Genomic DNA, 15,420 nt, shown 5'->3' with positions numbered 1-15,420 from the left:
AGTCTGGTAGACCCAACTGTAATATTAGTGGTCTTTTGTGTGTGTGTGTGTGTGTGTGTGTGTGCGTATGTATGAGTGTGTTTTAAGCATCTGGAAATACTTATATTATAAGAATAATGATAACATTTTCACCCTCATTATCAAAGGACTTTGAAGAAGGCATATTAAGGCCACTTTGACAAGGAAAAAAAATACTTGAGGGTTAGGGTCAAAGGATCACAACGAAATGATGAAGTGATAACTACTCAACAAATAAAAACTTGTATTAAGACAAGAGAAAAGTTGTGAAAAGGAAAAACGACTAGTGAAAATATGGGAATAAAGTAAGCAAAAATAAAGTCATACTTTTGCATCATTTACAATTTAACATTACAAGAAAAATTCACAATTATCTTTATACAGTCATTAATTTATGAGAAAAGAGAATTTTATCAGAATAAACTCATAATTTGGGGAAATTTAGAATTCAATGCAACAGTGTGGCAACAAGATGGTAATTTATAAGAATGAAATATTTACAGAGAAAAAAATACTAATTACTAAATTACTAATAAGGAGTTCAAAAAAAAGTTGTAATTTTACATTTTTTTAAAAAAAAATCTCCAGATTTCACTGGAAAATAAATTGTGACATTAAGAGGAAAAATCTCAAATTTGATCATGATTATATACTAAGGTGGGAAAACAGTTAAGTGTTTCACAACAATAAACTTGCAATGTTACAGGTCATGAAAGTCATAATCCCACAAGAATAATACCTGAATAGTACAGTACAATAAATTAAGAAAACCAAAAGGAACAAGAAGAAACATTACAATACAAAAGATATTTATTTCAAAAGAATACAAATAAAAATGGGGGCCTGGGACTGGAATCACTTGGAATCACCGTCGAGGATCACAAAAAAAAATTGAATTTAATTGCAAGGAATGCATAAATTGAAGCGCACGTAAACTGACTGTAGCCATGCAAGGCCGGTCAGTTTGTCCAACCACAGACTGAGGTGGAGTATGTCCGCCGTTGTTCTTATCAAGAGATGATCACATGACACCGACATCATTGAGCTGCACAGACGGCCCATTGTGATAAATGCTGCGGATTTAGACTTGACTGCTAATTGAATCTCCAACTTGTGACATGACAAATTCACATTAGTTCACCATTGTAAGTATGCGTTGATTTGACTTTTGGATGTGGTGGTCCTTTATGGTGGTAGAGTGGATTTGTCTTCCTGTCAATCAGCAAATAACAACAATCATAAAATTGAAAAAAAAAATACAAATACAAATACGCATGAAACAGAGTGAAATATGCACATACTTACACATACACACAGGACTAGAGTTACTCAAAATGATAGAGTTACTAGTTAACTGTGAAAAAATATAGTCCACTGTAATATCAAAGTAATGTAACCTGATTACTTACAATTACTTTTCGATTATTCCAATGCCAAACATGCTAATAAGTGAAAAAAAATACACAAATACACTGTATTGATTAAATTGATACTGATTAATATTGCATGTAATGTTGCGAACATATAATTTATAACCGGGTTTACCAGCACTTAATCGGAAGTCTTAACGCCCTCAGAATCAAATGATGTAAAGGTGAAATAAGGACTGGAGTCATCATACAATATACAGGCTGTTTTTGTTTTTGTTTTTAAATCCCATGCTTGCATTGGCATTCTATTGTGCAGGTGTACCTAATGCAGTGTCCTCTAAACTAGGTGGAAAAAGTGGCCTCACAGCACCCATGCATGCAGTTTGCGGCTGCTATCATATTTGTGGCGCAGCTGCAAGGGGATTAAATGAAAGCACATGATGTTAGCCACCATGTGATCAGTCCGAGAATTGGGCTAAGCGGATCCTTTTATTTCCTGCCCCTTTTCCTTCGCGTCTGTTCTATGCGAGTTTGCGCACTCCGTCATGGCGTCACCGCGGCTGGAGACGTTCTGCTGCTCGAACCGGGACGCGGCCACCGAGCTGGTGGTCACTTTCCAGCCGCTCCTCTTCGGAGTCGTGACGGCGGCCAGCGCGGCCGTGAGCGTGATCTTCACCGTGCTGCAGATCCTGCCCAAGAGGAAAGGCTACAGGAGGCTCGGCCAGTACCCGCTGCCCAGACCCGCGTCTTCCTCGCGGATACTCTTCATCATCAGCCTGTGCGACATTTTAGGATGCACAGGTGACCATTGAGTGCTGCTCGAAACAATTACACGTTGTGGTTGTTGCTTTTACTTAACCCATAAAGTGACTTTTCTTTTACTTTGCTACTACTTTTGCATATCTTCTCATCTGAGCCTATTTGCTGTAAAACTAGGTTGTTTTTTTTCATGGATTTCAACAACATTGGGTACGTGGTCGGAATTTACAGTTGTGTGCAACGGTTCTGCATTGTACAGAAAGTTGCTTCTAATATTTTGGCTACGATCATTTCAAAATATAGAACATCTCTCTGTGACGTTACACCACATTACAGAACAGTGGTTCTCAAACTTTGTACACCAAGTACCACCTCAAAAATCCTGAGCCTTCAGAGTACCACTATCGTTGGCAACTTTAAAATACATTAGCATAGTAGGCCAGTGCGTTCATTGAAAAAACAAGACTGATGTTTTATTGGGGATAAAAAGTAGATTTGATATTATTTTAAATCACTTATTTCAAATTATCATCATCATCATTACACCAAATTCTAAATACTTCGATAATTATTCAATTACAATGGATTGCCCTTAATTGTTAATAATACAAATTATACATGAATAAATATTTAGCAGTGGGGCAGGAAGAGGGATTGGCTGATTCATGAGTATATTTTTATGTACCTTTACTACTGGCACCAATAACACAACAAGGGCAATAACTCCACTTTAATACTGTCACTTTGGTAACTCAAATAGATACCACAGAACAAATATAAAGTACATGAATGATACGAGCATCACAAAAAAAAAGGCTGCGTTTGTTTAGATATTACAATAAACGTGAAGCCACATTTTTATGTAACTATATTAGCAGCGTCCGCCTGCTATGCTGCACAGAACAAATAAAAAGTGCTTGAAAATATATAACTCACGATAACGCTAAATGAAAAGCCACTCGCCGCATCTCTTGCGGAGCTGGCTTAGTGCATGGTCTGTTTTATTTTACACATTTTGCTAGCGTGTGGATTCAATATTAGCGCTACGCGACCGAGACAATTACCGGAGCATGTTGACATGTGTCAAGAGTCTGTCATGTAGCGGATAGAATCCAGTCACTTTTACACCGCTTATTCTTATTACGACCAATCATAGCTCAGCTTCAGAAAACAGATGAGCCGTGATTGGTCGTTATCCGAGTCCTGAGGATCTGTGATGTCATTTTCAATCGACAGAAGTGACAAAATGGCCGCCCCCTGAAATGGCGAAAAACAAGTGGATTAACACTTATTCCACAAACGCAATATTGATCAGAATGCCTTGTTTCAACTAGTGTGATTGCATAGAACATATTCTTGACAAAAATATGTTTGGGTTGACTTCCCATTTAAAAACAGTGACCTTGTCGCATGATGGTATCAATCATACAATGAAGAAAAAAGGTCCCCACTTGAGGTGTGGCGTTTATTTGTTCAATTAGACGCTGTGGCATTGCGTCTTAAAGCAGAGGCCACAAGAGGAAATTTTTTTGCGCACCAATTCGTTGTACTATTTGACTGCCTTAACATTAATTTGGCTTGAAAACCACTGTGAGTTTACTTTATAGTCTCTGGCTGGTGTATGAGTTACAGTAGCGACGTGTTATCTCTCCCAGGCATCATTTTGAGGTCTTCTGTGTGGGTGGGCCTACCCAACACGGTGGAAAAGATCTCCGAGGCCAACAGCACCGACACTTGGCCGGACGTCTTCTGCCTCGGCAGCGCAGTAAGTCGTCTGCAAACAAAAATCTGGTTAAAGATGCTCCATGCCACACCCTTTGTTCGTTTGCAGATGTGGATCCAGTTGTTCTACAGCGCTTCGTTCTGGTGGACTTTTTGCTACGCCGTCGACGTCTTCCTGGTTGTCAAGACGTCTGCAGGAATCAGGTGAAGCACAAAACTGTTTTTAAAGCGAAAAGTCAACGCAAACATTTATTTTTTTTTTGCAAGAATATGTTCTATGCGAGCCCACTAGTTGAAACAAGGGATTCTGATCAATATTGCGTTTGTGGAATAGGAGTTAATCCGTTTTTAGCCATCTCTGGGGGCAGCCATTTTGTCTCCTGTCGACTGAAAATGACATCACAACTGCTCACAACGACCAATCACGGCTCCGATTCAGAAAACAGGTCAGCCGTGATTGGTCGTTGTGAGCAGTTGTGATGTCATTTTCAGTCGACAGAAGACAAAATGGCTAAAAACGAGTGCATTTTGCTGCTTAATTGATATTGGACAAATGCAAAATTAATCAAAATGCCGTGTTTCAACCAGTGGGCCTGCTGGGAACATATTCTTGGAAAAAAATATGTTTGGGTTGCCTTCCGCTTTAAAGAAATTATAAACACAGTAATTATGCATTTGTAGCAAGCAAGGATGAATAACGGAGTGTAGTAGATTATAAATTGTGCAAATGCAGTAGCATCCTCGATGGTCATGCCGTGCCGTATGTCCTCTGATGCCGTTTTGCAAAAAATGATCGATTTTTCAAACTCAAACGTTTGGAATGTGTAAAAATAACACCAGACTTGTCTATGCGAGCAGAACTTTTTGCCGTTTGATAAATCGGGATTCGTGGTAGTTGTAAAATGAATTAGCTAAGAGTCCAACAAAACAAACAGCGAATAACCCAGCAATCCTCAACATCTTTGTCTGACTCACTTGATTAGGCTGAGATCATGTGGTTGCACAAGTGTGGCCCCCCCCCTTAAATGTGTCATTTAGCAATGACAGTCAAGCCCACCTTGAAAGGGTGACACCACTCAACTGCCACTATTTAAAGGGAAAGTCAACCCAAACATATTTTTTTCCCAGAATATGTTCATTCTGATAAATATTGCGTTTGTGGAATACAAGTTAAGCACCAAAATGCACCCACTTTTAGCCATCTCTGGGGGCGGCCATTTTCTCACTTCTGTCGACTGAAAATGACATCACAACTACACATAACGACCAATGGCTCAGCTTCAGGAAACAGGTGAGCCGTGATTGGTCGTTATATGAGCCCTGAGGAACTTCCATGTCATCTTCAAACGACAGAAGTGACAAAATGGCCGCCCCCTGAGCTAGCTAAAAACCGGTGTATTTCTCATATTCCACAAACACAATATTAATCAGAATGCTTTGTTTACACTAGTGGACCTGCATACAACACATTCTGTAAAAAAATATTTTTGGGTTGACTTCCCCTTTTGGGTTGACTTCCCTTTGATTAACCCCAAACGCAGTTCAGCTGTTCTGGTAGGCTTTTCCTGACATTTTTGGAGTCCACATCTTTCAGCGCAAGCCGTGGTCTGCACAGCTCTTCCACAGCATCAGAGGGGACCTTGTTCAAATGTGTCAGTCAGGAGTAGGGTACAAAATGATTTCCTAGGTATTCCATATACCTTGGAGCGGCTTGAAGATATCGTCAACAAGTCGAGAAAACTTCATATTTGCGTTGCCAAGAACCGGACGGATGGAGAGGATGTTTCATTTGTTTCATGTTTTGTCATGTTTTCCCTTTGTCCCACGTTCACGTCACCTTGTTTGTTAAGTTTTCGTTCACATCTGTTCACGTCAGCCCTGTTTCATGAAATCAGCTCCCTCCAGCCACTCATGTCTTATCCATGCGTGCCTCGTCATCTCGTCAGTTTGCTTGTATTTCCTTCCCTGGTTTCTTTCAGCCTCTCTGGTCGTTGTTGATGTTGCTGCCACACGTCACGTCAGGATATCCCTGCACGTCGTGTTTTGTTTCCCTGTGTTACTTTGTTACTCTTCATCTTGCTTTTTTGTTACTCGTTCGTTTTGTATTTAGATTTTTTCCCGAGTGCTTTCAGGCTTCCACTGGAAAACAAAAAAACAAAAACTCGATAAAAGCCTACTGGAACATCTGAATTCGATTTGGGGTTAATCAGAGGCGCTTTAACACTGACATTAAGATGAATTTGAATGTGATTGACGCTTTATTAATAGATTATTTGTACATCTTTGTTTGTCTTGATACTACATCCAATCAATACCACTCACTATTTTGCTACTGTTCACCTTCACTTTTATTCAGTTGCAGTAGATTTGCTTGACGACCGATCGGTAAACCAAGTATTTCATAAATGGGTGAACGCTCACTGGCGTTTAATGTTCCATTGACAAAAACAAATTCCTTACATAGTACGTAGTAGGGAGTCATACTTGGAAGTATTTAAGAGGAGATTTATTATCAAACCTGGCCCGAGGACGAAGAGCCGCAGCATGTGTTGTGGACGTGAGCGCGGTCTCATGACTTGTTCCCTTTCTCCCTCAGCACCATTATCCTGTACCACATGATCACATGGGGTCTGGCTTTGCTACTGTGTGTCGAGGGTGTGGCCATGCTCTACTACCCCTCCATTTCCAAGTAAGACCCTTCTGCTCAGCTCGGCTTATTCGTCTTTTCAAGCCTTTAGAAAGCTTTGATAAAAAAAACTAAAAAAAAAAAATGTATATTGTACTAAAAAGAAAGAGTGTACACAACTTGCGCCTGAGTAAAAATGGAGCCGTCGATATGAATAGGTAAATACGACACGCTGCTTTTGAGCTGCATGCTTTCGGCGATGCTAAGATTTAGTCCATGCTTTTCAGTACCTTTGATGACAGAGTGACACCTGCTAACGCTTTGATGGGAACATGGCCGCCGCATTGATGTGGTGCTCTATGTGCTCTAGTCTACTACGTCTATTTATCTATGATGAGAGCAGTGCAGCGTGGCAATATATGACCGGTCCCTGTCTTTCGATGAAACTTGTGGCCAATTCCGGAACAATGACACTTAAAGGGGAAATCAACCCAAACATGTTTTTTTTCAAGAATATGTTCCCAGCAGGCTCAGAAAACAGCTGAGCTGTGATTGGTCGTTACCTGAGCCCTGAGCATTTGTGATATCATTTTCGGCAGAGGTGACAAGATGGCCGCCCCCGGAGATGGATAAAAACGGGTGGATTAACTCTTATTACACAAACGCAATATTTATCATAATGCTGTGTTTCAACTAGTGGGTTTGCATAGAACATATTCTTGAAAAAAATATGTTTGGGTGGACTTCTCCTTTGAACAGCTGTTTTGAGTGGACTGGACGCAATTTTCTGTCCGTTGGTTCCGGATGCACTAAATCGAGGTTCCACTTTAAATCTTTTGTTCCTTGTTCTTATACCCTTATAGTGTCCTGTGATATTCACCATGTTTTTGTGTGTGTGTGTGTGTATGTATATTTCATATTTGATCAGCTGCGAACAAGGCTTCCAGCACGCCATCCCTCACTACATCACCACGTACGCGCCCATGCTGTTGGTCCTCGTGGCCAACCCCATCTTCTTCAACCGGACCACATCCGCAGGTCAGCTTCTCGGGGTAATTCAGACATATCTGACTCAAATGTGCAAAAACGCCATGTTTTTCTTCTTCTTCATTTAGTGACATCGTTGCTAAAAGGACGCCAAGGGATCTACACGGAAAACGAACGACGGCTGGCTAGCGCCATAAAAATACGCTTCTTTAAAATCATGCTGGTGTTCTTTATTTGGTAGGCTTTTTCACTACAGCGTGTTGTTGTCGTGATGATGATATTTGTGTGATAATCATCTCGCTGCGATGCTCCAGCTGGATTCCCAACATCATCAACGAGAGCCTCCTCTTTTACCTGGAGATCCAGGGGAACATCGACGACAGCAGCCTCAGGAATATCAGAAATGCTGCCCTCATCACATGGTTTATCATGGTAAAATTGAATTTATTTTTGGACAAATGTTTTTTCAACTTATATTCTTTTATGAATAATTGTTTCCACAAATAGATATTCACCCAAAGTTAAAAATATTTATCATCAGCAGGGTCGACCGATTTTTTTTAGGCCAATGCCAAATCCGATATTTGGCAGGATAGAATTCTGAAAATCGATTAATCGGCTGATTAATTAAAAAAAGATATGAGGAATAAAATAGCTTCCGTTTTGGTCCCTTATAACAACAATAAACAACAACAACAAGATATCCATTACAGGCAGAAAATGTGGCTGCTGTACGGTACTTTTTCTTTTATTTTGTATTTGTTTAACTTTACAACAGAGAGAAAAATCTACAAAAATCTACCGATTGTTTTTTGGGGGGGGTGTTTGAATGACGTTGCAATGTGTTGATGTGCATAAAAAACTGCAAAAATAAAAATTTGCCAATTTTTGCCAAATTCTAAGTAGTTAATATCAGCCTATTTAATTCGTACAATTTTTTTTTTTTCAAATCATATTACTATACTGTATTTGAAATATTCAATCACTGATCCCGATCACCGATCTGCACATTTTTAAAAAAACGATAACCGATCCGATCAGAAGGTTGACCAATCCATCCAATCTATCTAAACAACTTGTTTATTTACTGCACAGTCGACCGCTTGCTGTTCGTGGGGGATTGTGACCGGCCTGGCCCACAAATAACCAAAATTCGCCTATAACTGCAGACCCTTTGAAATGTACAAACTGTGCATTGATCAAATGCGAAGTTGAGCGTCCTTACCGATATGTGTCGTTTGCGTCTCAGGGGATCCTGAACCCCATGCAGGCCTTCCTCAACACACTGGCCTTCCACGGCTGGACGGGCTTCGACGTGGACCTGAGCCCGCGGGGGGGGAGGGAGCATGCCTGGGAGTCGGCCTCCACGTCGGCGGCCAATGCCGGGGGGCACAACTCCATGGTGGGCACGGCCTTGCTCTATCAGAGTCACGTGCAGGAGGCCAAGAAAAACATGAACGGCAATGGGCAGCCGCAGTCCGACGCCATCAGCGTCCTCTCAGAAGGTAATTGGCCTCGCGGCGCCGCCAATAGCTCGCCCATGTATGAGGGCTGGTGATGGACGGATGAATGGACTGCTTATTTTATTTGACGGAAGATCCTAAAATGTGAGCTTTTATTTATACGCCACCCTGCACACTGTGATCACATTTTTGTTTTTACCGGTATTGTTGCTGCCCCTTGCTGGAGATAATGAGAATAAAGCTTGGAGTACATGTCACATTCTGTAGAATTGTTTGTTTATCCACGGTTCAATTCACTTCCCATTCACCATGTAACACCATTAGTAAGGCCGCTCATGATTGGACACGGGCGAACTGAAACGGTCTGCTTGAAAAGAAAAAAAGAAGAGTCGAAATAACGTGAAAAGGGCAATGCGGAGGTGGGGATTCTTGGTGTGTCTCAAACAGCTAAGAGAAATACATGTATCATTATGTTTTTTGTATTACGTATTTGTCCATCCGCTTTTAGTTATAAGAATACTTCCTGACCCATGATGTAAGATGGGGTCACCAACCTTTTTAAAACTACTTCTGGGATTCTTATTCATGAGGACGGCTGCCAGTTTGATAAACAACTAAAGATAACAAAGAACATATTTGCGGACATTTTTTTAAGGGTAAATCATTTCCCCATTGCCGTTGCTTGCGTGTATCCCAAGGTTATTATCGTGAATGAAAACTAAGGAAATAACTAAAAATGAAATAAAAAAAAAAAACATTTACTGTTCCATCGTGAGAAAAAAATAGGCCAATCTATTGTATTCAGTTCATGCTGATGCGTCAGTTTTGCCAAAATCACAAATGTGCATTTTGTGTAATCTTTTCCAGGAGTAATGTCACAAAAAATATATTTCAAATGCAAATTAATTAAAGTTTTTCCCTTCAGTGTGAGCCAGATAATCACCATGACAACACGCCTGCTCAGTCCAAAGTGCATTAGACTCCACTGGGGTTACTTTGAAAGGTAAAACGTTTGGATTTAAAATCTCGATTTTGTGACAAGTCCCAGGAATTTTCTGACACACTTCACAGGTAGCAAAGAAATATAGTATGTGATAAAAGCTATTGCATTGCAATTTGGACCTTTGTGCCAAGCTTTTAATTTCCTGTTTTCCAAAAAAAAAAGAAAAAAGATAAAGACGCGATGGTCATCCCAGCAGATGATAATCATTATTAATATTATAACACGGATTATTTCATTGCGTTCCGGTCCAGTAACAGCATCCAATATGTCACGAGCCTGTGAGGCGCATGCAAAGTGGATTTACAGTTTGACGCTGTGGAACCTTCTTGAGATTGTTCCTAACCATTTTTCCCCCCCAGTGATGTCTCCTCCGCATTCATCCCGATTCCCATTGTTTGCCTGTAGCTTGTTGTTTAAACTGTCACCAGAACAGCCAATGTGATGTCCTTCTGTTCCGGAGGAAGACATATTGAAGCATTACACAGGCCTAATTTAATGACACAAGTGATCACACTAGCATGTGTTGAACCAATTCATTTGATTTGGTTCCATTTCCGAACAATTTTTTCTGCCCACGTGAAATAATAGAAAGCAGCGCAGTGAGCATTGCGGTTAGCACATGTGCCTCGCAGTTGAGATGTTCTGGGTTTGAATCTCAGCAATTTTCAAAAAGAATCACTTTTCGTAATATTTGGCCTCAGGGGCGATTCTACGATGAGAGGTTTAGGGGTGCTACCAGTATTTTGAGATTGCCGCTGTGCTGTATTAAACAATATTTTGGTTGTGATTCCTTCTTTCTTTTTTTAGTGATGGCAATTCTACACTGTATGCATTCATATGCCATTTCTCATGGAGTTGTCATTGGATTTGAATGCTACTGTACTTTGCATTGCTTACTCTGTAGTTTCTTAACATGTATTTATTTACATACAACATTCTACACAGTAACATTTGGTTTAGTGCTTTCAATTGACCTTCTTCAGTAGTTCTTTTTTACTTCCAATTTTTATGTATGATGCGGGCCAAGAAAGACTTGTCATAGACATTTTGAAAGAGCTGTCAACACTTCATAACAGAAAATAATGCACACGGTCCAAAATATCCCATTCTTGCGTGCGAAGTCTTGACAACGCAACATATTGGCTCACCACGACCATACAACGCAATCTGTTGCAAGTTTTTCTTCCATATTTTTAGCATGGACGGGAAATATTTTGACATTTTCTGCGCCGGATGCATTAAGAATGCATTCAAAGAAAATATCATGACCTCACCCTATTTCCCAGCCCCGTATTTTAGCGAACCATTTCCCAGGATGCATTTGGAATAGAGGAATGCATTTCAAACAAATAAGTAATACAGTGCCCCCTCCCCTCCCCTCCCTTCCCTTCCCCTGTTTTGTCTCGCTAGGTTCAGAATCTAGCACAGTTGAAATCCACATATCCAGCGAGCTACCAGACTATGGCGATATAGATGCTGATGAGGAATCCTTGGGGACGTCAGGGAAGCACTAGCCAACGTCACATCCCACTTAACTACTGCTGGTAAAAAGAAAAGAAAAAAAAACAGTAGAACTCTTTAGTATCTGTGACACAACTCGTTTTCTAATTCCCTTGTGTGGCCACCCACAGTAACCTTGAGAACATGACAAACGTGGTGACTCACTAGGAGTTGGTGGCGTTTTCTGCTTACGTAGGTTTTTTTTCCTTCTTTTTTTTTTTTTTTGCGACATAACTGTTGTCCCTCCTGCCAATCTTTTGGTTTTGCACTTTTATTCTTATTAAATACCAAACCTAGTTGTTATCGTTCTAGTGCTGACTTAAGTGTGTTGTGCAAGGGCATGGTCAAAGTTGTAATGTAATGAGCATATTTGTGATTTTACAAGAATACAATTTAGAAATGATAAATAGTCAAATCAAAAGAAAAAAAAAAACATTTAAAAGAACATTAGAATATTGTAATGTCACAAGGACATCTTAAATTCACTGTTGAAAGAAATAAAAGTTGGGGGAACTCAACATTTTAAGATGGGCAGTTCAACATAATGTTTTAAGTTTGGCTAATGTGAAAACTGGCTTTCCCACATTTTCAACAAAGAAATAAGAGTTTACAGAACTAATTGTACGTTATATTGTAAAGATACAAGTAAAAACAACTCGGTAAATTTGCTTGCTTTGTGTATAAATGCCATGTCAATAATTTAGATTTTAAAGTTGTGCTAACTTAAATGACTGTTTTAGCCCAAAATAATACAAGTTGTGTTTTTAGTGTACACAGTCTACTACAACAAAAATAAAAGGGGAAAAATGTGAAAAATTAATTATAAAATGAGTATTGTGAGAATAAAACAAAACAAAAAATACTTTTCCATGAACAAAAACATACAAGAATAAAAACTACTATTTAACAGCAATATCACAATGCTTCAAGAAAAAAAAACGAATGAGGGGAAAAGTTAAATTACATGACAAACTAAATTTAATTAAAAAGTTAAGATCAACTTGTAGTCTTGCAAGAAAAACAACATTTGAGATGAATAAAGATGCAATAGTATGAAGTACAAAAAATATGAGATTTTATAAAATGAGGTTTCATTGCTCTTAATTGCTGTGGCCGTGTCTGCTGAATGCAGGGAAACCACGCCCCTCCCAACCGTAAAATGTCAATCAAATACTATTTGTACAAACTTCCACACCAGCGCCAAGTCTCGGTCCACACGCTGCCTGTCACGTTTAACTTTTGTCAATTTTTCTTTACCTCACTCTTCCTCTTGGAATTTTGCGGAAAAACCAAACAAAAAAACACTGTGTATTTTGCATAACATCCCCTCATTGGACACATTTCCACTTTGGAAATGGCATTAAAATAAAACAACACAAAATGACAATTGATTGCGCAGGTGTTCTGATATCAAAATAGAGTGATTTATTTGAGACACTGAACGACTTGAATGTTTTGTCTTGAAACAGGTGACCACACCCTGGACCAGGGTGCGCCAGAGACATAGTAATAGTAGCTGTCACAGCGTTTCATCCACATTGGCCACCAAAACCCACAGCCCAATTTCTCAGTCTGACACAGACAATAATGGCTCTGAAAAAGTCAGAAAAACGATGGACCACCCGTTGACATCCTATTGTGACCGAAAAAAGATTTTAAAAAGGGTGTTTGAGGAAGAAAAATTATGTTTGCCTTCCACTTCCAGCAAAAAAAAATAAATAAAAAAATACACAAGCCACTGCAAGGGAAAAAAAAAAGGTCATTTCACATTGTTTGAGTGCGAGATGACGGAAAGGGAGAGGAATCGGAACAAATGGGCAGGGTGTGACTAGTTGAAAACGTTTCATTTTCTGCTACAACCCTAAAAAAATATTTGGGATTGTATTCAGATTTGGATGCTTCAGAGAATTAGCTCAGGGAGGGAAAAAAAAAAAGTGGCCAAAAACCAAAAATGTGGAAATGTTAACCCGCCGTCGCTGTGCGTTCTAATTTGGTGGGTGTGGCTTTGTTCAGCCCATTCAACACACAATGTGAAGATGCAACCAAGCGACCCAAGATGAAGACGCTGATGATGATGATGATGATGATGATTCCGTAAATTCTGCCGTTTGTGCCTTGACTGGAAAAAGACATTTTGAATTAAAAAGAGGCCTCGTCGCGGCCCATCAGCAAAGACCGCTCTAGCCATTAGTGAGCCCCTAACGTGACGTCAATAAGGTGGACTGTATATAAACATATATACACAGTATATAAGTCTGTGTATTAATCTAATTTACATATCTTTACATTCTTTACATGTACATCCAAAAAAGGGCAAAATTCTCTTTGTAAACCACACTTTTTCACACATTTTTTTTTTGTCCGTGTTGTTTCCAATTATTGAGCAAATTGGGCCGGTTTGGGAGGTTCGTATTTTTTGGTGGACTGGTGTCCAGGAACAGCACGCTCCACCTTTTCGCACTTTCAAGTCCATCTGCGGAGAGAGGGTCCCGGGGGCGGACGGGGGGGGGTCTTCAGACCAGCCGTCCCCCAACGGAAGCGAGGCTTCGCTCTGTTTGCTGACCCTCATTCGTGTCTCCGTTGAGTTGCTGGGAGGAATTCTACAAGCCTTCTTTCCGTCAATGGCTGCCTTTTGGCGTGCGTCTCAGTTAAGTCATCCTTCCTGCCAAGCGGCTGGACCGCAGAGGCCCGCCGCGGGGGGAGTGAGGGAGGGAGAGAAGGAGGAGGGGCGGATGGCAGCGCCTCTTCACGCGATACCTCGTAAAACTCAGGCAGTCGGCGGTAGCGCCGATGTTGCCTTCGCTGGCCTCTATCGGGGCTCATCGTCAACGCGCACCAAGTCCGACGGCTTTAAGGTGCGCCGACTCCCCCCCCCCCCCGCGGGTGGTGGGTTGCTCCTTCCTTTTCTGTTTTTTTTTTTGTTGTTGCTCCTGTGAGTTTTTTTTTTTTTTTTTTTTTTTTTTTAATATTTAACTCCATCCACGTGCCGCGCCCCCCTCCAGGAGCAACGAGAGCATTTGCTGATGTCAAAAAGAAGGCAGTCTGCTGCACATTCCAACGACTCGCCGGCCAGCTCCGCTATTTCCGGAGGTCGAGGACACATACCTGCAGCGGGGAAAGAATTGGTGACTCGCGTTAACAAAGCTTCCACATCTTAGACCGTATTGAATCTTTGTGTTTGACATGCAAGCACAAATTGATGAAGTACAGGCGGTCTTCTGTTTAGGATGGATTTCTCTTCCTACGGTGATGTAACGGCAATTTGTACGCGCCGTCGTCAATTGCCAACCGAAATAAACGATGACAGTAACCCACCCGCCGCCACTATTCACATGGACTGGCCCTGCCTCAAATAGCGAAAATCTGCAAGTAATTGATGGCCAAAAAGGTTTCTAATTGCCTATATACACATTAAGGCTGAGACAATTTTGAAAAATCTAACCTAAACAGCCTCAAAACCTCAACCTCAAAAGTGTGATTACGCTTTAATATGGTACTTTTTTTCAAGGCCCTCTTCCCATGTATTGTTTAACAAACACAAGCGATAAATTAATTTGTATTTCAATAAACAATATCCGAATTATACTTACATGTTGTATCAGTATTTGAAAATGTTTCTTTTAAGTTAAGCAGATGCTAAAATAAATGCAAACATCCTATGAATTAATATGGATTTTTATTTATGTACTTCAATTAGAGTTAACTAATTAAAGTTGGATTACAACTATAATGCAAACAAATCTGAGTTATAATCTGTTTTATTACTTCAACTTTTCATTTTTCATAACACAATGATAGGTAAACATGGACTGCACTTCAGCCCAGAACTTGTCTAGACAATTTATATGAGTGAAGTGCAGCCTTATCAATTTCAAAATCGCATTCTTCTACATTGTGAAATCAATTTGGATTTGATTAATTGTTCAGCCCTACTACAGATGTCAAAGCCGTAAAAAAGCACTTTCTGAGTGA

General features: G+C 40.2%; 2 protein-coding genes across 2 annotated transcripts in view; one reads left to right on the top strand and one right to left on the bottom strand.

Annotated features, from left to right (window-relative positions):
• The first annotated feature begins 1,805 nt into the window (after positions 1 to 1,805).
• gpr143 (G protein-coupled receptor 143) lies at positions 1,806 to 13,182 on the top strand. Its single transcript, XM_086051655.1, has 9 exons — positions 1,806 to 2,189; positions 3,803 to 3,912; positions 3,979 to 4,073; positions 6,466 to 6,558; positions 7,424 to 7,533; positions 7,611 to 7,719; positions 7,797 to 7,914; positions 8,732 to 8,987; positions 11,359 to 13,182. Exons 1-9 carry the CDS (start codon positions 1,934 to 1,936, stop codon positions 11,460 to 11,462), a joined length of 1,251 nt encoding a protein of 416 aa, XP_085907781.1. The 5' UTR covers positions 1,806 to 1,933; the 3' UTR covers positions 11,463 to 13,182.
• The window catches only part of tbl1x (transducin beta like 1 X-linked), a 39,352-nt gene continuing 36,782 nt past the window's right edge, over positions 12,851 to 15,420 (bottom strand). Inside the window, exon 15 of the mRNA XM_086051654.1 lies at positions 12,851 to 14,553. Coding sequence (XP_085907780.1) covers positions 14,527 to 14,553 — 27 coding nt within the window. The 3' untranslated portion in view covers positions 12,851 to 14,526. The remainder of the gene's footprint in view (positions 14,554 to 15,420) is intronic.

The sequence above is a fragment of the Filicampus tigris genome, chromosome 14 (genome assembly GCF_054856515.1).
Source record: "Filicampus tigris isolate MCC_2025a chromosome 14, RoL_Ftig_1.0, whole genome shotgun sequence".
Taxonomy (NCBI): domain Eukaryota; kingdom Metazoa; phylum Chordata; class Actinopteri; order Syngnathiformes; family Syngnathidae; genus Filicampus; species Filicampus tigris.
The sequence above is the reverse complement of the archived record's forward strand: the minus strand, read 5'-3'. Positions and strand labels throughout refer to the sequence as shown.

Bases quoted from the DNA above. Each gene is read 5' to 3' on its own strand.
- gpr143 (XM_086051655.1), top strand. From the start codon at position 1,934: ATGGCGTCACCGCGGCTGGAGACGTTCTGCTGCTCGAACCGGGACGCG. The intron at 6,559-7,423 runs GTAAGACCCTTC...ATATTTGATCAG, and splicing joins TACTACCCCTCCATTTCCAA to CTGCGAACAAGGCTTCCAGC. The intron at 7,720-7,796 runs GTAGGCTTTTTC...GCGATGCTCCAG, and splicing joins ATGCTGGTGTTCTTTATTTG to CTGGATTCCCAACATCATCA.